The 22,890-nt window shown below is 46.8% G+C and overlaps 10 protein-coding genes across 10 annotated transcripts; 4 read left to right on the top strand and 6 right to left on the bottom strand.

Moving 5' to 3' along the window:
- Positions 1 to 140: 140 nt before the first annotated feature.
- On the top strand, positions 141 to 1,928 carry UGA32 (Uga32p; the record flags this gene model as incomplete). The annotated part of the gene is made up of 2 exons (XM_020211484.1): positions 141 to 289; positions 332 to 1,928. 2 exons carry the CDS (start codon positions 141 to 143, stop codon positions 1,926 to 1,928), a joined length of 1,746 nt encoding a protein of 581 aa, XP_020065923.1.
- Positions 1,929 to 2,225: 297 nt separating this feature from the next.
- On the top strand, positions 2,226 to 3,896 carry CANTADRAFT_171766 (t-SNARE syntaxin). Its single transcript, XM_020206361.1, has 2 exons — positions 2,226 to 3,775; positions 3,865 to 3,896. Exon 1 carries the CDS (start codon positions 2,523 to 2,525, stop codon positions 3,507 to 3,509), a length of 987 nt encoding a protein of 328 aa, XP_020065922.1. The 5' UTR covers positions 2,226 to 2,522; the 3' UTR covers positions 3,510 to 3,775; positions 3,865 to 3,896.
- Positions 3,897 to 3,930: 34 nt separating this feature from the next.
- On the top strand, positions 3,931 to 4,596 carry SNF7 (ESCRT-III subunit protein; the record flags this gene model as incomplete). The annotated part of the gene is made up of 1 exon (XM_020209468.1): positions 3,931 to 4,596. The coding sequence occupies one exon, from the start codon at positions 3,931 to 3,933 to the stop codon at positions 4,594 to 4,596; it is 666 nt and encodes a 221-aa protein (XP_020065921.1).
- A 523-nt stretch (positions 4,597 to 5,119) lies between these two features.
- Positions 5,120 to 8,890, top strand: RPO41 (DNA-directed RNA polymerase; the record flags this gene model as incomplete). The annotated part of the gene is made up of 1 exon (XM_020211483.1): positions 5,120 to 8,890. The coding sequence occupies one exon, from the start codon at positions 5,120 to 5,122 to the stop codon at positions 8,888 to 8,890; it is 3,771 nt and encodes a 1,256-aa protein (XP_020065920.1).
- A 319-nt stretch (positions 8,891 to 9,209) lies between these two features.
- On the bottom strand, positions 9,210 to 10,094 carry MOB2 (Mob2p; the record flags this gene model as incomplete). The annotated part of the gene is made up of 1 exon (XM_020209532.1): positions 9,210 to 10,094. One exon carries the CDS (start codon positions 10,092 to 10,094, stop codon positions 9,210 to 9,212), a length of 885 nt encoding a protein of 294 aa, XP_020065919.1.
- A 568-nt stretch (positions 10,095 to 10,662) lies between these two features.
- On the bottom strand, positions 10,663 to 12,435 carry PSD1 (phosphatidylserine decarboxylase 1; the record flags this gene model as incomplete). The annotated part of the gene is made up of 1 exon (XM_020209361.1): positions 10,663 to 12,435. One exon carries the CDS (start codon positions 12,433 to 12,435, stop codon positions 10,663 to 10,665), a length of 1,773 nt encoding a protein of 590 aa, XP_020065918.1.
- Positions 12,436 to 13,124: 689 nt separating this feature from the next.
- On the bottom strand, positions 13,125 to 17,744 carry APC1 (anaphase promoting complex subunit 1; the record flags this gene model as incomplete). Its single annotated transcript, XM_020209333.1, has 1 exon — positions 13,125 to 17,744. The coding sequence occupies one exon, from the start codon at positions 17,742 to 17,744 to the stop codon at positions 13,125 to 13,127; it is 4,620 nt and encodes a 1,539-aa protein (XP_020065917.1).
- Positions 17,745 to 18,270: 526 nt separating this feature from the next.
- On the bottom strand, positions 18,271 to 19,551 carry TUF1 (translation elongation factor Tu; the record flags this gene model as incomplete). The annotated part of the gene is made up of 1 exon (XM_020209526.1): positions 18,271 to 19,551. The coding sequence occupies one exon, from the start codon at positions 19,549 to 19,551 to the stop codon at positions 18,271 to 18,273; it is 1,281 nt and encodes a 426-aa protein (XP_020065916.1).
- Positions 19,552 to 19,723: 172 nt separating this feature from the next.
- CANTADRAFT_47965 (uncharacterized protein) lies at positions 19,724 to 20,554 on the bottom strand (the record flags this gene model as incomplete). Its single annotated transcript, XM_020209530.1, has 1 exon — positions 19,724 to 20,554. The coding sequence occupies one exon, from the start codon at positions 20,552 to 20,554 to the stop codon at positions 19,724 to 19,726; it is 831 nt and encodes a 276-aa protein (XP_020065915.1).
- A 219-nt stretch (positions 20,555 to 20,773) lies between these two features.
- CANTADRAFT_38014 (uncharacterized protein) lies at positions 20,774 to 22,789 on the bottom strand (the record flags this gene model as incomplete). The annotated part of the gene is made up of 1 exon (XM_020208740.2): positions 20,774 to 22,789. A coding segment is annotated over one exon (2,016 nt), but the record flags the coding sequence as incomplete, so codon positions are not given.
- Between the last annotated feature and the right edge of the window lie 101 nt (positions 22,790 to 22,890).

Genomic DNA, 22,890 nt, shown 5'->3' with positions numbered 1-22,890 from the left:
AGCCAGTTATTTAGGCACATGCTTTGCTTCCAGAGTTGATCTGACTTGAAATTCACCCACTATCCACCACATAATACCCCACCCTCGTGATCCCATATCAAACCTAACCTGAAAAATCCCCAGCCATGTTGTTCATCACCATGGATAGCCAGTCGCTCGACACTCTAGAAACGAAGCAAGTGACACAGCAGAGGACTTTTGTGGTGCTGGAGCCGGTAAAGACTAAGAACATTCTAGCAGGCCCCCTGAAAAGGTCAAGAAACGGATGTGAGCCATGCCGTAGAAGGAAGTAAGTTATCCCTGGATCTACTAAGAACGAGCTAACCTATAGAAAGAAGTGCGATGAGCAGCAGCCAGTGTGTGGCCTCTGTCAGTACCGAAATGTGGAGTGCACGTTTAGGGACAATCCCAAAGTCACTATCAAAAAACATCAATTCAAACCCGAAACTGCCCAGTCCCCATCAAAAGTGCCTGAGGTCCAGACTGCCGAGGCTGTTCCCTCCACTGAAGATTTCACCCAGCAAGCCTTGATTTTGCCTTCAAGTCTGGTGGAATTCAAATCAAGTCTGCAACTGCCATACAACGTTGAGATTGAGAACACTTATTCACACATTCCTACAGTTTACGATGAGTACTTCAGCCTAACCCCCCCACGCTTGCCCCTGTCGCCGCTCACGCTGGACTTGGATGACTTTGGCCCCATTTTCCTCCAGGGATTTATAGCAAAAGTGTCTAAAACCATTTGCATAGCCACTGATGCTTCAAACTATTATTGCAAGACCATAGTCCAGATTGCAGCAACGGATAAAAGCGTGCTATATGCCATAGCAGCTTGGGGAGGTCTATTCATCGAAGGTTTCACCCCTACGGTGCAGGCATACATGACCAGGGCAATAGAACTCAGTGACAAGACCCAGCTGGTACCGGGGAACTTGGGCAAAAAGGAACTCTATGTGATGTTCAGTTTCTGTATTGTGATGATGGGTTTTCATATAAGCGCAGGAGATGTGAGACAATGGAATGTGTTGCTCGGGAAGTGTGTCAAGTTAATCAGTGAACTTGGAGGACTCCGAAAAATGTGTGAATTGTATGAATACTCCAACGACATCAAATTTCTTTGCTCAGCATTACTGTTTCACGATCTAATGAGCTCTGCTGCTTTTATCAAGGGTACTGCACTTCCCATGGGCAGTTATCTCGAAATTTTCCGAGATAAAAAGCTACTAGAGATGGGCAATTACGGCCTTGATCCGCTTCAAGGCTGTATCCAACCACTATATTTACTAATGGGTGAAATCAGCACAGTAGCGGCGGAATTGAGAGTCAAAAAGAAGGTTATAGCGGAGAAGTACGACCAGCTTGCAAATAAGAAGCTTGCTGGAGTATATGAATCTTCGAGACAGGAGTATGAGCTTAAACTAGCCAGGATCGAATACTTTGAGGACGCCACAGAACAGTTCAATATACTACAAAGAAAATTACAGAATTGCCTTCCAAGCGCCGTTCAGATGGAGCTGATCATGCATGATGAGAAAGAATTGGAGCTTCATCTTACTCTTTTTGACATTTACATGTATACTAGCCAGTTGTGTTTGAACAGTCAGATTAAAGAAATGACTCCAGAATCATTTGAGATTCAGAAAATCTTGGTGAACGCCCTAAACTGCATCGACGTGCTAATCGATACCAAAATGGTGGCATCGCTTTCGTTGGCATTACTTGTGTGTGGGGTTGCGTGTTCCACTGACTGTGATAGAAGAGAGATGGAGCAGAGGATAGAGAGAGTCAGAAAAGTGTACCCGGTCGAAAATGTTGTCAGAATCGTTGACGTGATACATCAAGTCTGGGCTGTGAATGATCATGGCAAAGTGTGTGTGGACTGGGCCGAGATCTGCCGAAAGAAGGGCTGGGAATTGGCAGTATGCTGACCACACTAGCACATATTTAACGAAACGACTAATGCTAAAAAACTTTACGCAATTGTAGTACCAGTAGGCATAATCACAGATATTTGACCAGTGCCATACATGTATAATTGGGCTAGTAATTATGCAAGCGAAATAACCCAGAGGATAAATATAGACAGTGGTAAACAGACTGGCTTCAGTATGGAGCGAACTCCACAGATCCGGGGTGAGTCGGAAGTGCGCAAAAGGATGGCAATAATAGTAAGTGGTTGAACAAGCCCTCAAGGCAATAAACGATTTACACCCACCTACACGCTGCAAGGACCACGAACCCCGAGAGGATAACGAATACCGAACACCAAACACTGTCCTCAATACGTGTCACCTTTCTCTCTGATTAGCACCAAGCCACTAGGAAATGCCCCCGGAATAAGTATTCGAAGCAAGGCACGTGATAAAGCTCAGTTGCGAGATTCCTGCACCCAGCAAAACACAACAAAAAGGACGAGTGTCATCTAGATAGACTGCCCAGCATTACCAGTCCCAACACCACCAGTCCGCCTACTCTGCGTGACCAGCCCCCCACTCAGGCACCCGTTATACCCACAATCCACCATGTCCAGTGCTATACAGAACAGGACGTTCGAATTCCAACAATGTGTGTCTACATTTGACAAGATAAATAAGAAGCAGAACCAGCTTCCACGAGAAGCACCATCGGGGCCAGTCAAGAAATCGCGGTTCAGCCAGCAGGCCAGTATTATTGCCAAAGACATATCGCATGTGACTGAGTTGTTGAGCAAATTAGCATTATTGGCCAAGAGAAAGCCGTTGTTCGATGACAAGCCGGTGGAAATAGGCGAATTGACGTACGTGATCAAGCAGGACATCTTCAAGATCGAGCAGAGCATGCAGAACTTGCAGCGGTTCGTCAAGGGCGACAGCTCGGTCCAGATCGACTCGCAGACATCCCAGTTTTCCAAGAACGTGGTGAACCTCTTGAACTCCAAGATGAAGAACGTGAGTGGAGAGTTCAAGAACGTGTTGGAAATCCGCCAAAAGAACGAGATCATGAACAAGAACCGGACCGAGAACTTTCTCTCTGCCACCAGCAACCGCACCGGCAACAACGAGTCGCCCAACCCCACCAATAATTTATCGCACTTGGGAGAGAACCCATACCTCATGTCGGCACAGCACAGCCAGAACTCGTTGCCCTACGACCCAGACCGGGACCCCGACGACGTGGTTCCATATTCCAACGGGGACTACCTTCTGATCCCCAGCCAGACCCAGCAGATGCTCATGATGGAGGAACAGGGTTCGCAGTACCTCCAGCAGAGAAACCGGGCGGTTGAAACCATAGAGTCCACCATCAACGAGGTGGGAAACCTCTTCCAACAGTTGGCCACCATGGTCAGCGAGCAGGGCGAGCAGATCCAGAGAATCGACGAGAACGTCGAGGACATCAGCTTGAACATCTCGGGTGCCCAGAGAGAATTGTTGAAGTACTACGCACACATCACCAACAACAGATGGCTCTTTTTGAAGATCTTCGGGGTGTTGATTGTGTTCTTCTTCTTGTGGGTGCTTGTCAGCTAGACGCATGCACACGCATCACCAACAACAACATATGGTTCTTCTTCTTGGCCGTCAGCTAGCCCTTGTTGAAGATCTTCTACAGCTTCTTCTTGCGGGTGCTTCAGCTAGCCGCACTGGGCTATAATCTCCTGCCAGGTAGTGCGCGGCCCACTCCTCCGCCAGTGTCATTAGCGACTATTGGTGACTGAGGGAGAACCACGGAGCGACTAGACACCATCACCTCTTTCATTAGATACCTCCATACATCCCACCATTAATTGACAAGTGTAAGTAGACCCCAATTGTGTGCAGGTTCCCCGATCAAACGGAGCCAGCCACGCCACCATCCCCCCCGATAAGGAGATACTAACTGCAGGTGGCACTGTCATACTGAGCAACAAGCAATACATTCCAAGCACCAGACGATTGACGACGCCAGACCATGTGGAACTATCTATTTGGCGGCAACAAGGGCCAGAAGAAGGAGCTTCCCAAGAAGGCGATTGTTGAGTTGAGGGAGCACATCTCGACCTTGAACAAGAAGAGGTCCCACTTGGAGCAGCAGATGGCAGACCAGGACGCCTTGGCCCGCAAGCACATCGCCACCAACAAGGTGTTGGCCAAGAACGCGTTGAAGAGAAAGAAGGGGTACGAGACCAACTTGGTGAAGGTGGAGAACCAGATCGAGTCGTTGGAAACCCAGTTGACGGCCATCGAGGGCGCCAACTTGAACTTGGAGACCATGAAGGCCATGAAACAAGGTGCATCGGCCATGAAACAGATACACGGCGAGTACAACGTCGACAAGGTCGAGGACACCATGGACGAGATCAGGGAGCAGGTGGAGCTTGCGGATGAGATCTCCGAGGCCATATCGAGACCCGTGGGCACCGAGTACGTGGATGAGGACGAGCTCGACGAGGAGTTGGCTGCATTACAGGAGGAGGAGAAGCAGCTGCACGCCGTTCCGGCCCAGAAGGCCCGTCCTGCTCCGGCCCAGGACCTTCCTAACTTCCCTACTGTCACCAAGACCCAGCCCCAGGCTGCTGCCACCGAGGACGAGGACGAAGAGGCTTTGAAGGCGTTACAGGCGGAAATGGGGTTGTAGCCAGCGTCTTAGTCATAACATTAGTTCACTTCTCTCACCATTGCTCAATACATTAATTTATTAGGCCCTCCGTAGCCGATGCCAGACACCACCACGACTTCAGTTATGGTGTAGGAGTGCTTCATTTCTGGTGGCGATGTCTCACGCGAGACTTCGCCTCCGGTTTCGCCAGGAACGAGCCAGTAGCGATTAACACAGCGTCTCACCGTAAATGGACCGGCTGCCAGCACAGCTACCGATACTACGTGCTACATTACTCCCTAACCGTAGCGACAGCCTCTCGGTATCCTCCCTAGCCGTAGCGACAGCTTCCTACGGGGTCGCACTGGCCATCTCACGCTACCCCTTCCCTGCACACTACCCCATCACTGCAAATTTTATAATTTCAATGGTAGGCTATCACCAGTACCCAACCATGTTAAGTAGAGTATCACGAAGGAGAATAGGCCATGCTCACATCGTCTCGCTCAAACGGTCTGTGGGATCGTTGGCCACGTCGAAACTGACGATTTCCGAGTTTCCCATGTACAAATCGTTTCTCGATGACTTGAAATCAAAGTCGTTCGATAAGAAGAAACACCCCAATGCATACTCAAAGTCGTTTGCGGACATCGACGACCAGAGCTTCGACCGCATCACCGACGAGGACAGGAAGGAGGTCTCGTGGTCTTCGCAGTACGACCCAGTGACCAGATCGCCTTTCGCCAAAGACGTCATCCACCTCCACTCATTATTGGACGCCTTGCTCGCCTCCAAGAACTTCGACAGAGCCGAACGCATCTTGGGCGCCATATACCCGCTCTTGTCCAACCCCGAGTCGTTTATCTTCACCTTGAACGAGTACCTCAAGCTGTGGGCCCTCGAAGACACAACCACCCTAGACGATGTCGAGGCCAGCTTGTCCAAGTTCACCACCAAGTTCCCAGCCACCAGATTGAACGATAGAACCTACGCCATCCTCCTCACAAAGTACATGAGCACAAACACTCCTTACATCGATTACATCTCCAAGTTCACTGTGCAGAAAACCAGACAAATATTCACCCATATTGATATCATTGGCACGGAAGGTTTGATGGAAATATTCAAGCATCCAGAAATATCAGAGAGCCATGTTCCCAACGATTTCATCCATTTGTTCAAACAGGTCAGAGGTGAGTTGGTTCAAGACGTCCCTCAGTACTTCACCCAGGACTTACAAGCCCCTACTATAGAGAAGGACAGTGAGGACTTGAAACCAGTGGACTCGTTCGGTTTAAAAATCATTAGACATACTTTACTTGGTTTGAAAGAAGAAACCGGGTCTGGAGAATTTGAAGCAATTCTCAAAGATCTTGAAAAAGATTTAAATGGTCATTTATTGCATAATGCTTCAGAAACTCCCATGTCCTCCAAAAGAGATTACTTCCAACTTTACAAGACCCTCAAGACTCAAGAACAGAAAGACAAGTTTAACGAAGCATTAGATTTATTTAACGAAGCAAGACAGAGACAGTTAGAAATCAGAGGTGTTGATGGTGCTAAGGAGAAATGGAAGCATGAATTCGAGGAGATGCAGAAGAGAGGAGGTATCAGTCTCAACAAAGGCTTGAATGCCCAGTTATTCAAGTGGTACTCCGAATTCTTGCCCTATGTCGAAGAAGAAATCAAACAATGTCAAAACATCTTACTGGGAACCATCGATAAGGAGGGACTTTCAGCAGAAGAATTAAAAGTGATCAAGGAAAGAGAGTTTTATGCCCCATACTTAGTTCTCGTTCCGCCTCAAAAGATGTGCGTCGTCACTATATTAGAGCTTTTAAAATTAACCTCTACTGGAGGTATTGATAATGGTATGAGAGCTGCCAGAGCATTGATTTCAGTTGGTAAAGCAATTGAACTCGAATACAGATCACAGGCATTGGTGAATACCGAAAAGAAGGTCTATTCCAAAAAGTTAAAGACCACTAACCAATGGAAGAAATTGTTGAGAAAGAAAAAGAATGTCATTCTTGATTCAACTACCAATCAACCAAATGACTGGAGCTACACTGTATATGCCAAGATTGGAGCAGTGTTAGTATCATTATTAAAGCATGTGGCAAAAGTTCCAGTTAAAGGAATTGATCCCACCACTGGAAAGTCTATCACCGGTAGTCAACCAGCTATTCATCATACCTATAAATACTCCAATGGCCAGAAGTTGGGTGTATTTATTATTCATAAGGAAGTGGTTAAGCAATTAGCTGGAAAATCGTTCAGCAATTGTGTTCAACCACAATTATTACCCATGTTAGTACCACCTAGACCTTGGAACTCATACAATGACGGTGGTTACTTGTTCTCTCAAACACAATTGGTAAGAATTAAGGATTCGGTAGAAACTTCGGCATACTTGAAGGCTGCATCCGAAATGGGTAATTTGGACGAAATCTACCAAGGCCTTAACGTTTTGGGGAATACTGCATGGACTGTAAATAGAAGAGTTTTGGATGTCATCACAAAGCATTGGAATACTGGTAAGGAATTCCTCGATATTCCACCTATTATCGAGGAACCAAACTTGCCAAAGGCTATTCCTCTTGATGCGGAACCAAACGAAAAGTTCGAATACCAGAAGAAGGTGAGACAAGCTATCAATGATGCAGCCTCTGCCAAATCTCAAAGATGTGATACCAATTACAAATTGGAAATTGCTAGAGGTTTTCTAGGTGAAAAGTTGTTCTTTCCCCACAATGTCGATTTCAGAGGAAGAGCATACCCTTTGTCTCCGCATTTTAACCACTTGGGTAACGATTTGACCAGATCTTTGTTCTTATTCTGGGAAGGTAAGGAAATAGGTGAGAATGGTTTAAGATGGTTGAAAATCCATTTGGCGAACGTGTTCGGTATCGACAAAGCCCCATTGGCTAAACGTGTGGAGTTTGTGAATGAAAACCTTGAAAACATTTTCCAGTCTGCTCAAAATCCTTACGACCCTCAAGCATGGTGGCTAAAGGGTGAAAAACCTTGGCAAGTATTGAGTGTTTGTTTCGAGTTGAACGAAGCATACAAGATGTCTGATCCTACTAAGTTCGTTTCGCATATTCCTGTTCATCAGGACGGTACTTGTAATGGTTTGCAACATTATGCTGCCTTGGGTGGTGATATCGAAGGTGCTAGACAAGTGAACTTATTACCAGCAGACAAGCCTCAAGATGTTTACTCATTCGTTGCCTCTTTGGTGCAAAAGAGAATTGATAGTGAAGCCGAAGAAGGTAACAAGTATGCTTTGTTCCTTCAAGATAAAATCACAAGAAAGGTAGTTAAGCAAACTGTTATGACCAATGTGTACGGTGTTACCTTTGTTGGTGCTGCTGCACAGATCAAGAAACAACTTGACCATCATTTTACCAAAGATATGGAAGAGGACGTTGTTGATTACGCTAGATACTTGACTTTACACGTGTTTGCATCGGTGAGAGAATTGTTCGAAGGTGCTCATCATATCCAAGATTGGTTGGGAGAATCAGCCAAGAGGATCAGTAAATCTGTTAGAATTGATTACGAAGATTCTCAAGTTGCCAACAAACCTAACCATTTGTCTTCGGTGATCTGGACCACGCCATTAGGGTTACCATGCGTTCAACCATACAGAGTGGCCAAGAACCAATTAATCAAGACTAACTTACAAGATATTTCGATTTCGGATCCATTTGGAACTTCCCAAGTTGATGCTAGAAAGCAACAAGCGGCTTTCCCACCTAACTTTGTTCACTCTTTGGACGCTACCCACATGTTGATGACTTCTAGATCATGTGGTGAAAAGGGACTCTCTTTCGCCGCTGTTCATGATTCCTACTGGACCCATGCTTCCGATGTGGATATTATGAATGCTGAGATCAGAAATCAGTTTGTGAATTTGCACAAGAGCAACTTGATTAACCAAGTTAGAGACGAATTCGAGAAACGTTACAAGGATTGCCTCCAAGTCATTTTGATTCCTGGCGACCACGAGTTGGCCAAGAAAATTAAGGACATCAGAAGGAACATTGTTAAGAGTTTGGGGAGAGCATTGACTGTTGCAGATGAAATCTATTTGGAGAAGAAGAGATTGCAACTCTTGGGTTCTAGTGATCCATCTGTTGTTCAGACCGGTAAGGAAATGATTACCACTGTCAGCATTACTGAAGGCTACAACGTAGAAGAGTTGACAGTCAGCAGTGCCAGCTCTAAGGCCTTCCAAATTTTGGTTCCTTTGAAGTTCCCTGAGGTTCCAGAAAGAGGTGATTTAGATGTTGAGTTAGTCAAGGAGTCAGATTATTTCTTCTCCTAGGCTAATACAAACAACAGAAAGAAGTGGATCAATCCATTTCTGCCCTTCTAAAGCTCTAACGAACTACGACCACGAAATTACCCTGTTAATAAAAATCAATCATGTATATATTTTAATGGATATTATAGATATTTTTGCGTAGTTCCTGACGTACCAAACCTTTTCTTTTTATCATGGCCTCTAGATGCAATAATACAATGCTTGCCGAGGGGAGGGGACACCTGGCATAAACAGTAATGCAGGAAGTGAAAGTGGGAAGAGCCGTTTTAAGCCGAGTGTCTTCACAGAATTTCACTTGACAGCTAGCTTGCTGGCCGTTTTATGCAATCTTTCCCTGTTGCTCCAAGTTTTCTATCAATGGCAACAATGGTTCTAACTCAGATCTGTCAATTAGATTGTATTCCTTGATAAAACTGATGAAGTGTGCAAAAAACGAGTTCCAGTGGGCCTCCAAAGACAAGTGGACGATCTTCTCGAAATGGTTGTGATAAATGTGGGCAAATATTCTGAACATCTGTCTTGATATGTTTTTACAGTCCTTCAAGAAGTTGGGTGGGAAAGCACCACCATTCTTGGTGGGAAAGACTGACTGATCGTTCAACTTGGTGGAGATCCAGGTCAACACGAAGTCGATGTACTGACCTGCTGGTAAGTTGACTGCTTGGCCGTTGGAGTCCACCCATAAGTAGTTTGTGTTTGGTCCTGCGTTCATGGAGGGGTACTCTTCGGGAGTGACGTAGTCAGCAATGACTCCGTAGAACTGGTTCAAATTGTTGAAGGTTTCGAAGATGTTGAGCGCAATCCACTCGCCGTAGTCCACGTACTTGGGCAACTGGACGATGGTCTTGAAGGAACCCTTGACCAACGCAGTCTTCACGAACGGCTCACACAAGAACAATGGTGGTACCTGGCCCTCGTCGTGGACGCTCGGCGTGGATTGCATGGTGGTCTGTGAATGTCTTTTGGGCAGCTGTGATCCGGGATGGGTGATTCGATTTCGTTTGGTGGGCGACTGTGGTGCAAACTGTATTTGGCTGTTCATTTTTTGCTTTGTTGGTGATGATACTTTGGAAGGCGACTGTGATCTCCGCAAAGGAGAACCCGAGGTATTGGGATGGGCGTACAAGGGGGCATTGGGATCCAAGTCCTTTTTGTTCTTTTTGGAACTTCTGCCAAATCCTCGAATCGTGTTTAAGAATGACATGATGCCTCAGATCAGATCGGTTTATGCTAGGCTTGGAGACGGATGCGACGGTGGAGGAAGTCGGTGGGGGTTCTCGACAAGGGGGAGCAGCCGAGGAGGTGCAGGAGGGGACGGAGGGAAAGGATGGGACAGCGAAACACGGTAGTCGTAAGGCAGTACACTCTCAGTAAACAGCGGCAGTCCAGTGTATTGTTGAAGAAAAGGAGGGTAAGCGCTCACGTGACCCAGTGATGGTGGTTGCTTGACTACGGTGGATTACGCGGCAGCTACAGGTGCAGGCGCGGAGACCACCGGGCACGTGACCGGTCCCATCCAGGAATGTGGATCGATTCTGACGGACGTGCAGGTGACGAAGGGGAATGTGATCGTATATGGGCGGGTGAAGCCCGCTAAATAGTTAAAATAGGGTTAGCCGGGGATGCGCGATTATGGGGTAGAATATGACGGATGGGATTTTTCCTACTTTGCTAGAGTAGGTTATTATTCCTCCTCAAATTACGGCAGTAGCGAAGGACTATGGACTATTAGTATCTATCTGACGGCCAGTAACGACCTCTCTATATGTGGATTACTCCAACTGACCCAAGGACTCGCCCACCTTGACCTTCTGGCCCTGTGTCAAGTTGAACTTGAAGTTGCTGGGGGCCTCGAAAATCAACACCACTGTAGAGCCGAGCTTGAAGCCACCCATTTCTTGACCTTTAGTCAAGGGATAGCCCCCAAGGATCCTGCTGGCCTTGGAGTAGGTGGCCTCGTACACGGTGTTCTTCTTCAACTTCTTCTTCTTGGACTCGGTGGTGGCAATGGTGTTCACCTCCGAGGACTCTGACGATGCCTCCAAAAGAGGCGTCTTTTCGTCGGGGCTGGCGGATCTAGAATAAACCTCATGCTCGTACACGTCGTTGGTCTTCAAGTCCTTGTCGAAGTTGACCACGATACTACCCACGTTGGTGGCTCCAACAGGAATCATCGAGAAAAACCCATACTTCCAGTATCCCAACAATGCAACTCTTTCATTCAACACAAACAACCCCTGGAGGGTCTTTTGGAAGAATGGTGCCACCGAGAATAACTCCCCAATGAAGTGACGTCTCAACGTGGTCACCCAGTTGGTAGGCGAGTGGTAGTGGTGGTAATCTCCCGGCGCAAGGTATATCACAGTGAAAAAGAGCTGTTTGTCACCATTGCTCAATGCTTCTAATGGACTACTAGCCAAGTTTTTGGCTACCGTCATCTCCTTGGTGAGCGACGACTTGGAGTCGGCACGGTCGCCATTATCTCTGTAGTTCAAGTCAGTCAAGTGGTACGATGAGTCCGACTCTCCGCCAACGATGTCATCAACTGTGTAGGAAATGCCATTGATTTTAGCAAATTCAGAGTCTCTCTGCACAACGGTTTCATCATCAGAGTTGTATTCAAACTCTAACGAGTGACTGGGAGCAGCCAATCTTTCGTTTTTCAAACCTAGCAAGGCATCGATGGAATAAGTCATACCTTTGACTTGCTCAATTTCTCCATTCTCAATGACTCCGAACTTCAACACTTTGCCATCAGCTGGCGATACCAAATCAGAATCGTCAATTGGACGCACTCCAGGACGGAGGGTTCTGTAGAAGAATTCAGAAAGGTTTGGATAAGCTGTAAAATCGGGGTCTTCCATCTCGTCCAAATTGACTCCGAAAAGCGCAGAATAAAGTCTATAAGAGGGGGATCTAAGCCAGACAGGCAAGTTGATGGAATTGACCTGGCCCCATAACCTCGACATGGCCTTCAAGGGCAAGGTCGAGTAGGCATACAAGTGCCACAGCTGGGGTTTTATCTGGTACTCGTTGATGGGCCCTGCCTCGCCTCTCTCGTACTTGATTTTGGCGGCAATGCCTCCAAGAACAACCGTGAGCGAGGTGACGGTCCACCATCTGATGAAGCGTCTTCTCTGTTGTCTTCTACGGCGGGCCTCCACCGAAAAAAACCGGTTATGCAAATTCTTGGTTTTGATCTTGAGCTTCTGGTTGGCGTTGGAGATGGAACGACGAGAGATCTTGAGCTTGGGGAAGCGGATGTTGTTGTGTCCCGGGATGAACTTGGAGCCCTTGGACCATGTGGAGTAGTACAACACGTTTCGCTTTGGTCTGGGGATCTTGGGGAACGGATAGTAGTAGGAGCTGAACTTGCGATGCTGCTGCAGCTGTTGCTGCTGGAAAAGCCACTCGGCGCCAGTGGAGGCTCTGGAGAGCGGCTGGGTGATGTTCATGCGCTGGGGGCCAAACATATAGGGGGAAGGCGACTGTCTCATCTTGGGCTTGACACTGGGAAACGCCCAGGAGGGGGGTCTGTAGGCCATGATATATGGGGGGAAGGCCACGATTACTAGGGAGGGTAATAATGAGGAGTGCGAATGCGTTCCTTGGTATTATAGTTGTTCTAGAGCGACACGCCAACAATCACATTCACATTCACATCAACAACTGCACAAACAATACGAGGATGGGCAGGTAGCGGCACGACCGGGACCACGCGAATTCCCGCATTGTCGTGTGAGGCTGTCGTATTGGTGTGGTTAGACGGGAGGGGAGTAGTGCGGTAGTCAGGGAAGTGGCAGGCCAATAGGAGTGGTAGTCCATGGAGTGCATGCCCAATCGGGACGGAGGAGTGGCATAGTCATAGGAGTGGCATACCTAATTGGGCCGGTAGTGGTGCCAATGGGACTGATAGTGCCCTGGCCAGGTCGTGCCACGGTCCAAAAGTAGGCCATATTTCCCCAAGGAGGTATATCTCCAGGTGCCTATTCGTGCTATAGTGCAATAATTGGTAGTGCGGAGTAGAATAGGACTGCAGTGCCAATAGCTAGTATCGTAGGCAGGGCCATTGACTGGTAGTCATAGCCCAGTAAGGATAGGCAGTGCCATAGTACAATAGAATTGGTACTCAAAGACCCCAATAGTAATTGGTGGTCCTGCCTAATAGGTGGCTTCATAGTACCCAGTCCAATAGCCCAATTGAACTGGAACGACGCCTGTAATCTCTGAGCCCCTACCCGGCAAGCGCCCACACCAGCTGTTTCAACTGCTCCACGAACTCCAAGGAAATGTACCGCATCTCGTGGTTCAATAGCGTGTCCGCATAGGCAAACAAAAGGCGTAGGTTCCAGAGGTGTTCCACGGACGCTGGCCGGGTGGCTATCCGACTGAGATCGAGCTTGGTGTCGATGATGTTGTAGAGCGAGAGCCCCGAGTTGTCGTCGTTCTCGCTGGCATCAAACACCACCACCTGTTTGTCGTGGGCACTGAGGCCAGCCATTGGACCTACCTCGAGCATTTGCACCAAGTCTGGACTGAGGTGCAACTCGTGGTTGGCCACCTGCAACGCCTTGTTCTCGTTGCTCAAGAGCGAGCCAATGGACGACTTGAGCATGCGGTAGTTCTTGCGCTTGTACACATAGATGGTGAGCCGGTTCTTGAAGATCTCCAAGTACTCAGAGTGGGACGCAACCTCGATCTTGACCTGGAAATGGTCGCTGGACTCGGTCTCGATGGTCTGCAAGTGATCCAACGCCGGCAACAAGCATGGGGTCAACGTCTCGCGGACGGTGCCGTTCTTCATCGTGATTTTGACCGGGATTTTGCACGGCTTGTTGGTAGTAACATCCCGCACCACAAGGCATCGAGGCTCCACCGACAACGCCCAGAAATGCCTCAACGCCTGCAAGTGTACCTCGTACTCGCTCTCTTGGTTGGGGAAAATCGGGTACAAGGCAGTAATCAAGCTGGCCACTGCAAAATTGCTGTTGCCAAACGCATACTGGCCTCCACCCAAAAAGAGGAACCCCAATGCGGTGTTGATGGCCATGTAATTGCCGTATCCTTTGTCCTTGCTGGTGTCGTTGTGCAACACTCTGATCCGACGGAATGACTCCAAGTCCCCACTTCCTGCCATCACCACAGAAACACTTAGGGCCAACAAATTCTGCATGCTCATGGCACTATGATGGGCAATCTTTTGATCGTAATTGCTGGCCTCCTTGGAAGAAATAGTCATCATCATGTCTAGAAAATGCAACAAGGTGTCCCGTGCAGTGATATTGTGACTCGAAGCGTATTTGGCTGCAATCGACAAGCACGATCCTCCGAGAATATAGAAGTAGCTCAACTGGTCACTGTCCAAAGTATCAAGCGTGCTGTTGGAGTACTTTTCGTGCAATGGGGTGGGAAGCTCTGACTCTACCCAATCAACTGTGCCCTCGATTCTGTTCCACATAACCAAGTTTTTGGCAACGCATCGAAGCAAGAGCAAATCTGGTCTAATATAGTCCAACAATTGTTCGATATTGGGGACTCTTAGCTTGTTAGCAATCGAGGTGTTTTCAGTTCTCATGTAGATAAAGCCTAATGCAATAATTGCTCCACAGCATGATTTGTCCAATTCCTGAACTGGTTGGTGATCCTTCATAGCAATGGCTAAAGAAATCAACTTGTCGACGACATGCGTGTCATGTAATCCCCTAAGATCATCTCCTTTTCCTAAATTCACGAAACCGAGAGCTATTCCGGCTGCCAATCTGTACCCTTCATGTATTTGCTCAGAATCGTTCTGGAAAACAGAACTGGTGATTTGTGACAACAAAATCTCACTCATCCGTCTATGTTGACTCTCCAAATACAACAAACCAATACCAATTAAGCCTGCGGTTTGAACCATCACTGGGACGTTCAAATCATTGGCTCCTTGAGGCAACAAGGCTACTGCATGGACTGATAACACTTTTGTTAATTTGTTGTCCATGGAACCCTTAATGCTTGCTGCCATACCTATTAATAAACCCACACTGGTCAACGGGTGCTTGGGGCCCAAATAATTATAAATATGCCATTCCTCAAGTTTTTTTAAATGCCCGTTAAGACCCAAACCTAGGAGGAACCCTGCATGCTGTGCGTTTAAATCAGGTGGTTTGTTGAAAATGATCCAGCTTCCAGAGATCCCCTTAGCATCTCTACTGATACTCATACCAGATGAAACACCATTATGGAAGGAGCCCCACTCAGCTATATTGAATGGTATTGAGCCTTCAGAGAATACTATATTGGTCATTGTTGGTGCGATCAAGGTATTCAAGTTGAATTTCGGAATTGGAAATTTCTCTGTAAGCAAAGGCTTCCTACTAGCATAGAACAATGAGGCCCTTCCCAAGGGAATAGTAAGTGTTCTCATCGCAACTAGCGAGGCAAGCTCTCTTTGTAAAAGAACCAAGTCATACTCCGTGATATTCTCATCTGCATGCAATGTAGCAGTTTGCGTTTTTGTTTGATGTAAAAGAGTAGTAATCTCAAAATACCTTCTATCATAATCGAACATTAGCTTCGTGATGTTGATTCGCTCTGCCTCAGATTGACCGTCCCAGGGAGAGATGGTCTCATTTTTATCCAAAACGTTTGATAAAATTTGAGTGATACTTTTGGTTTCAGGAATAGTACCTACTAAGCTAGCATTTGTTCTCTCATTAGATAAGAACATGCTGAGATCCTTTCTGCCTACCAATTCAAGCGCATTTTTGGTCCATTCAAACATTGGGTTTTCTTGACAGATCAGAATCGCTTCCTTTAGTGGGATTGCTATTCCTGGAGGATATGTCTCAAGATCACCTTGTGTAATGCCATATTCGCACATCAAGTCAATAACCGTGCTTGGGCCATAGCTCGGAGAAACAATCACCTCAAAAAATTTTAAGATGTAGTGAGTTCTTGGAGTTATTAATGCATCAATTGAGTCACCTTCCTCTACCAACTGGGAGAATGTAAGGTAACGAGTAATCTTATTGCTGAACAAACTAGCCAAGGACTCTAATAAATTAGGTGGTGATTCTAATATGAACACCAGGAGAAACCTGACTTCAGAATCAATCTCTTGTTCCTGAACCATATAGTAATTACTCCAGTGATCCGGCCATCCCATCCAGGTTGTTAATTGTGCCAACAACAATCCAACTTTATTCAAATTCAGGGTTGCGGTCAAGTCAAGCCTCAATTCTTCTCTCAAAAGATGCATGGATAATGCGATATATGGTATAAGATCAGATAACGAGTAGTTGAGATGAGAAGCTTCATGTAGATACTTTGCTTTTGGTATCAATTTAGTGATATCATTGGTGGTGGTAGGCGGTGGTTGATCAAAAGGATATATTATAGAAAGAAGTGCAATGACAAACGCATTCCATTCATTGTTATAGTCATCTAGCATGAGTGCTGTTCTCCAGAGTAGCCAGACCGTTTCATTAATTTTGGAACCAGATAGATACTTGAAACACTTGAGACACCCCAAGACGAAAGAGTTCAGAGGCTCCAATCTAAGCCTAATATTATATGATTTACCACTTGTAGTTAATAAGGAAATCTGTTCATCACATGAGTCGATCAATCTAGTAATATTGGATGAATGACCTGACAAATTGATTTTGGGTGATACAATATCCAAGAACGGATTCACTAATGTCAACGAACCTTCGTTCAAACTTATCATAAACCCATCATATCTTGGGTGGTTTAATGGTATACATTCCTGACTGTGAAAAGTATAGCACGATTGGAAACGACCAGAAGAGGAATGCTTGTAGATATATGCACGAGTTTCTTTCTTCAATTTATTAACGATCACAATAGCCTCTTGGTCTTCATAAATCAAGCCATAAATTTGAAGGTTCTTCCTATCGACTTTGAGGCCTAGTACATCCACCCGAGTGAGGATCATGTCCTTTTTGAACACAGGGTATTCGTGTGAATTGTTGTTTTTCTTTTTTGATGGTTCGGAAAATCCTGGATCAGTACTCATTCTTGCAATGGAAGACACGTCTGACAACAAGGTGCTTGTCCTTTTCTTCTCCATATTCAACGAGAGAACATTCTGGTTTGAATTGGGGACCTCACTCAATATTTCATCCTCAAGGATCCGAGAAGGGTTCGGAGTGTAGACCAACGAGTGCTTCCTTTTAGCGTATTTGCTCGAGTTGGAGTTCAATATTTTGTTGTTTCTAGTCGATGCTCTTATTTGGTATATGAGCACATTGCCGTCAGTGCCGTTATAGGTAGCGCAGAGACTGGATGATTTATTCAAGGCCCGCCTTGGAAACGTCATGAGCTCTTCATTTCTTGATATGATCGAGGTCGAGGATGTAGTGACTATTCTGAAATCTCCAATGGGGTCTACCAATGTGAGGAATTTGGCACTGTTTAATTGTTGGGGATGGAGATGGCTCGAGAAAAGCGACGGCAGAGATTGGTCCTTCTCAAGAATAAGTCCCGAATCAAACGGAAAGGCGTTTTTCAACACGAATGGAAAGCTCACCACGTATGCTCGTCCGTCCTTGTAGTAGATGTTGGCCGACTTGGCAAGACAGACCACAAGGGCATCGGTGGTGATAACGTTGGCGGAGTTGTTGTTGAAACAGGTGTAGGTTGCAGTGACAATGTCCTCGTTGAACGTGTACTTCTTTGAAATGGTGGAGCCCTGGATCACCACCACTTCGTGTTTGCCGATTAGAAGCTGTCTATTGTGAGAGAACAACTTGGTGGTATAGCCCTTGGACGAGGAATACGGGTGGGTGATCTCACGATTGAGGTCTATGACCGGAAGCGTAAGCGCTTCAATGGTCTTGGAACGCATCGAACGGATGGGTGATGATATGGTGGTATTGTTGGTGATGATTACTGTTGATAATGTGCGCCAGATGAGTGCGCGCGTGGGTGCAAATGGCTGGGGAGAAGTGTTGGGTCAGAGGGACGAGGGACGAGGGAAGAGGGAAGAGGGACGAGGGACGAGGGAAGAGGGAAGAGGGTATTGGTAAGGGTTGCGGGAAGTTCCCTGAAGATTGGCCACTTGTATTGTCCATTCCTGCCGATGTAGTTTTATTCCACATATTTGGGCAAGAATTCTTCGCTAAACAGCAGTTACTTTCTATTAAGCATAGTTTCAGCAATTATGTAGTTTCAGTGAAGGAAACCATGTGGTATCATCAGATACGCTGTAAAATTTGGAGTTAAACTGTACGTTTAATATTCACAGTTATTTACTATGATTCGATAAAGATTGCCTCTCGTCACTAAAGCCTGGAGGATTCTATGACACTCATCTACTCTACAGTTGTATACAAGCTAGCATTCATAAAACTATATACAATCACCTAGCCACTTTACTCGAGAATTCTAGTAATCAAACCAGTACCAACAGTCTTACCACCTTCTCTGATGTTGAAACGTTGGTTGATTTCAATTGGAACAGCTCTGATCAATTCAGCTTCCATTTCAATGTTGTCACCTGGCATGACCATTTGGGAGTGATCAACACCTTCACCAGCTGGGAACTTGAAAGAAGCAGTGACATCGGAGGTTCTGAAGAAAACTTGAGGCTTGTAGTTCTCACCGAATGGAGAGTGACGACCACCTTCTTCGGTAGACAAAATGTAAAGGGAGGCCAAGAACTTCTTGTGGGAAGTGACGGTGTTTGGCTTAGCCAAAACCATACCTCTCTTGATTTCATCTCTCTTGACACCTCTCAACAAGACACCACAGTTGTCACCAGCCATGGCAGAGTCTAATTCCTTCTTGAACATTTCAATACCAGTGACGGTGGTCTTGAATTGCTTTTCAAAGTTACCGACAACTTCGATTTCTTCACCCTTCTTCAACACACCTCTCTCGACTCTACCGGTGACGACGGTACCTCTACCGGAGATAGAGAAGACGTCTTCAACTGGCAACAAGAATGGTTGTTCCAAGTCACGTTGTGGGGTTGGGATGTGTTCATCGACAGCGTCCAACAACTTGGCGATGGATTCAGCACCGATTTCTGGTTGCTTGTCTTCCAAGGCACACAAAGCAGAACCCATGACAACTGGGGTGTTGTCACCATCGAAACCGTAGGTGGTCAACAATTCTCTCATTTCCATTTCAACCAATTCCAACATTTCTGGGTCGTCGATGGTGTCAACCTTGTTGACGAAGACAACCAAGTGTTGGACACCAACCTGTCTGGCCAACAACAAGTGCTCTCTGGTTTGAGGCATTTGACCATCGGTAGCAGCAACGACAATGATGGCACCGTCCATTTGGGCGGCACCGGTAATCATGTTCTTGATGTAATCAGCGTGACCTGGACAGTCAACGTGAGCATAGTGTCTCTTGTCAGTTTCGTATTCAACGTGGGCAGTGGAGATGGTGATACCTCTGGCTCTTTCTTCAGGGGCTCTGTCGATGGAGCCGTAGTCCAAGAAGTTGGCACCACCCTTTTGGGACAAAACCTTGGTGATGGCAGCGGTCAAGGTGGTCTTACCATGATCGACGTGGCCAATAGTACCGATGTTGACGTGGGGCTTAGAACGGTCGAAAGCGGCGTAGCCTCTGGTCAAGGCAGGACGAGCCTTAACCGAGGTACGACCGACAGTACGCAAGGCGCTAACGAATTGTTTGAACATTGTGTAGTCAAGGAACCTGTGGTGGTGAAAAATTTCCACTTTTCTCTGACCAATGGTGCGTGGGGCGATGTTGCGATTACATAAGCACTTACGTAATTGAGTGGTAGTGCCTTGTCTACGACTGGATACACCCGTGTATATTAGTGGTCTACTGGAGGATACGCCGGCCTGCTCACTCGCCCTCGGCGAGGAGGGGCTCCTCGGCCCCCACGTTCTCCTCCACGATGCGCTCCAACGCTCTTCTTTCCCCCAACTCCGCGTCAAGGCCGTGGTTCTTGAAGTACTCATAGTAGATGCACAACGTCAAAAGCGCCCCCTGGAACGAAGCCGCCGTGAAGTATGACACCCACGAGCTCCAGTGCGAGCCCTTGGTGAAGAACAAGTCGGCGGTGAGAATAAACCCTCCCGGGGTTTGAATGCACATCATCCCCACCGATAGCGTCCCGGGATGCTTGAGCTTGTAGGTGGTGTAGATCTGGGGCACGTACTTGACCATGGTGAGGGCGGTGGACAATAGTCCGTTGGCGTTGGCAATGGGGTAGAGGTACGACGTGTGGAGGCCCACAACGATTTGCACCACCGACAAAAGTCCGTGAAGAGCCACCACGTTTCCCACATTGACTATGCGGGCGTACTCCTCTTTGTCCTGCTTAATGGAGTCTTTGGTTATCACCAATACCACCACGAGGATGAGCACCGCACACACACATTGGGTGCCGATTTGTAGCAAGCTAAGCTGTGAATTGAGACAATCAAACACAGAGAGACTGGAACAGCACCCTCTGGCCTTTGACGACACCAAGATGATATTTGTGACTGTTAAAATGGAGGAAGCTGACCCCAAAAAGAGGAAGCTGGCTGATAATCCTTCGGAGGTCTTTTTGAGGTAGATTCTTCTGTATTGAGGAACGTAACTGAGGAAAATGGCAAACGTCATCATGACCAGGGTGGCGAAGTGCACCACCGAGGCGTCTTCAAACACTCCACATTGGTCTTTGGACATTTTGGTGTAGATAAGCAGAGAGAGGAAGTGGTTTTAAGTGACCTGACCACGTGAGTCGTAAATCCCAAGACACATCACGTGTAAACTGTGGTCTGGGTGGATAGAGCTGGGTGTTTCAGTATGGGTGTCCGGAGTGGATGGTAGTAAGGATGTTTATGGTTATCTTTGGATATTGCTCTATTTATTATTTGAAGTATCTATAACGCTTATTGGACTACGCTAGCGTAGAATCTTCAAGGGTACCTTGAGACTCACGCTTTCCCCGTTTTGTAAACGCAAGGTCACCACAATGTAGTATGACCTTCCGATGATGCAACTTTGGAAGCTTGGAACCAACGCATGAGCTTCACTGACCAGATTTTCCGTCAGTTCCCTACTCAACACCGCCTTCAAATCTAAAGAAATCATAAATTTCTTGGTCAAGGTGGTGGCCAGCGACCCGGTTTTCCACGTAGTGGAAAATTGATTCAGTTTGACATTCTCGATTTTCAACTTGTTGTACTTGGTCTGCATGTAAGCCAAACACTTGATGTCCATCACAAGCTGCCGATCGACATCCAAGACACCGCTGTTAAATTTCTCCATCAATTCAGATAGCTCATGAAGATACTGTTTAAACGGCTTGATCACAATTCCTTCAAAGTTGTCATTCTCCTCTCCATTATTCTTGAAAAGTAAGTCGTGAGTCACTTCGATTGGTATAGCATACTTTTTTGATCTGTGGGTGAAGACGACTAATTCTGCACCAATCGACTTAATTTCAGGTGGCTTCATCGACTTAGTACTTGCCTCGCTACTGAATTGAAGTGTCAAATCAATAGGAATTTGCACCAAAGTAGAAATTTCCTCTCGAGGAGAGTGCAGCAATATCGATTTAAAAAGATGAGGGGGACAATATTGAACTTTATATTCTGTTTTGGCAGTAGCCATGCCAAGAACCGCCACTATCTTTGGTGGAGCAGTAAGGGTTTTCTTTTTCAATGGAACGAATACTTCATACTTGGTTTTATGAACACCATTAACCCCATTTTGTTGACCAGTCTGTTTTATTTTGGACACAGAAGAAGTTCGTCCTAATTCGTGGGTAGTTTCACTATTTTCGATTTCTTTTTCCTGCAATAGCTGTTTTCCCAAATCAATTTTTTGTCGTACTATTCGTACCAAATTATTGTAAACTGACTGAGATTGACGATCGAGGACTTCCGTGTCGAATTCGTACAATAAGGTCTCTTTAGGAACCACTCTAATGAAGCAACTAGCTTCGCTGACGATTAAAAACTCTTCCTTTTCTCCTTGGGGTTTGGGTTTCCCCAATACCTTGGTGTACTCCGAATCCTTGCCTATAACTCGAGCTTCAACGCTGTAACTGATGGAGGTGTCCGAAAACGAGAAGTCCTTGATTCTTCTATCCAAAACCTCATTGATGTTTGACTTTTTGCGTACCAATTCGGGTCGTTTATTTCTCTCTCGGAATTTGCGAATATCCTTCAAGAATTGGTCCTTGTCCAAGCCAATCGTGGGCATGATTTGGATGTGCCGCTGGAAATTGTGGGTCTCGCAAGAACAGTCCAAGAGCCGGTCTGGGATTTTGAAATTGAAGAACTTCTTGTAGGTGACGTTGGGCTCGAAGAACTTTTCCATGGGGAACCGGTTTCTAGTGTTGTCGATTGGGTCGAACATGACATCGTCGTGGTCGTCGAAGTTGACAGGAGTCCACGAGGCATTGTAGTCGAACATGTTGAGGAACTTGTTGAAGACCAATGGCTCCTTCTTTTCCGAGGACTCTGGCATCACTGAGATCTTGCCCTCGAACACCACCGAGAACATGTCGAATGGGAGCGGAAATGGAGCCGTGTTGCGCACGGTGATATAGCCCTGGACGGGGTCGCCCTGCTGGAACTCGAAACGGTCGTGATTGAGGAGCTGAGGCGGCACTCCAAGCTTGCACGGAGCAGCCGTGAGGTGGATGGAGATGTGGAGATGGTCGAAACCGGTCAATTTCTTCATCCGGTATGAGTTGGCTAGGATGGTGTCTTCCCAGCGCGTGGGTGAGTCCACGTCGTCGTTGGGGACCTGGGGAAAGTACTCGTTGCTGGAAGGCTGGCAGTCTGGGGTGGTGAAGTAGGTTGGAGGAGGACGATCTTCGGTTCCTGGCAGGATATTCTTGGAGAACGTCGACTGGAAGAGATGGTACGACGGCAAGATGCTCCACATGGGCACATCCTCGTAGGCAGGCGACACTAGCGGCTGCAAGTCATGGGAGTGGGTGGAGGAGGTGGTTGCGGTGGTGGTGGAGGTGACGGGCTTCTTGGGCTTGGAATCGCGCTTAACAGAGG

This window comes from Suhomyces tanzawaensis, assembly GCF_001661415.1.
Source record: "Suhomyces tanzawaensis NRRL Y-17324 unplaced genomic scaffold CANTAscaffold_2, whole genome shotgun sequence".
NCBI classification, from domain to species: domain Eukaryota; kingdom Fungi; phylum Ascomycota; class Pichiomycetes; order Serinales; family Debaryomycetaceae; genus Suhomyces; species Suhomyces tanzawaensis.
The sequence above is the reverse complement of the archived record's forward strand: the minus strand, read 5'-3'. Positions and strand labels throughout refer to the sequence as shown.

What these genes read in the sequence shown, in the direction of transcription:
- CANTADRAFT_171766 (XM_020206361.1), top strand. Translation starts at nt 2,523, where the DNA reads ATGTCCAGTGCTATACAGAACAGGACGTTCGAATTCCAACAATGTGTG.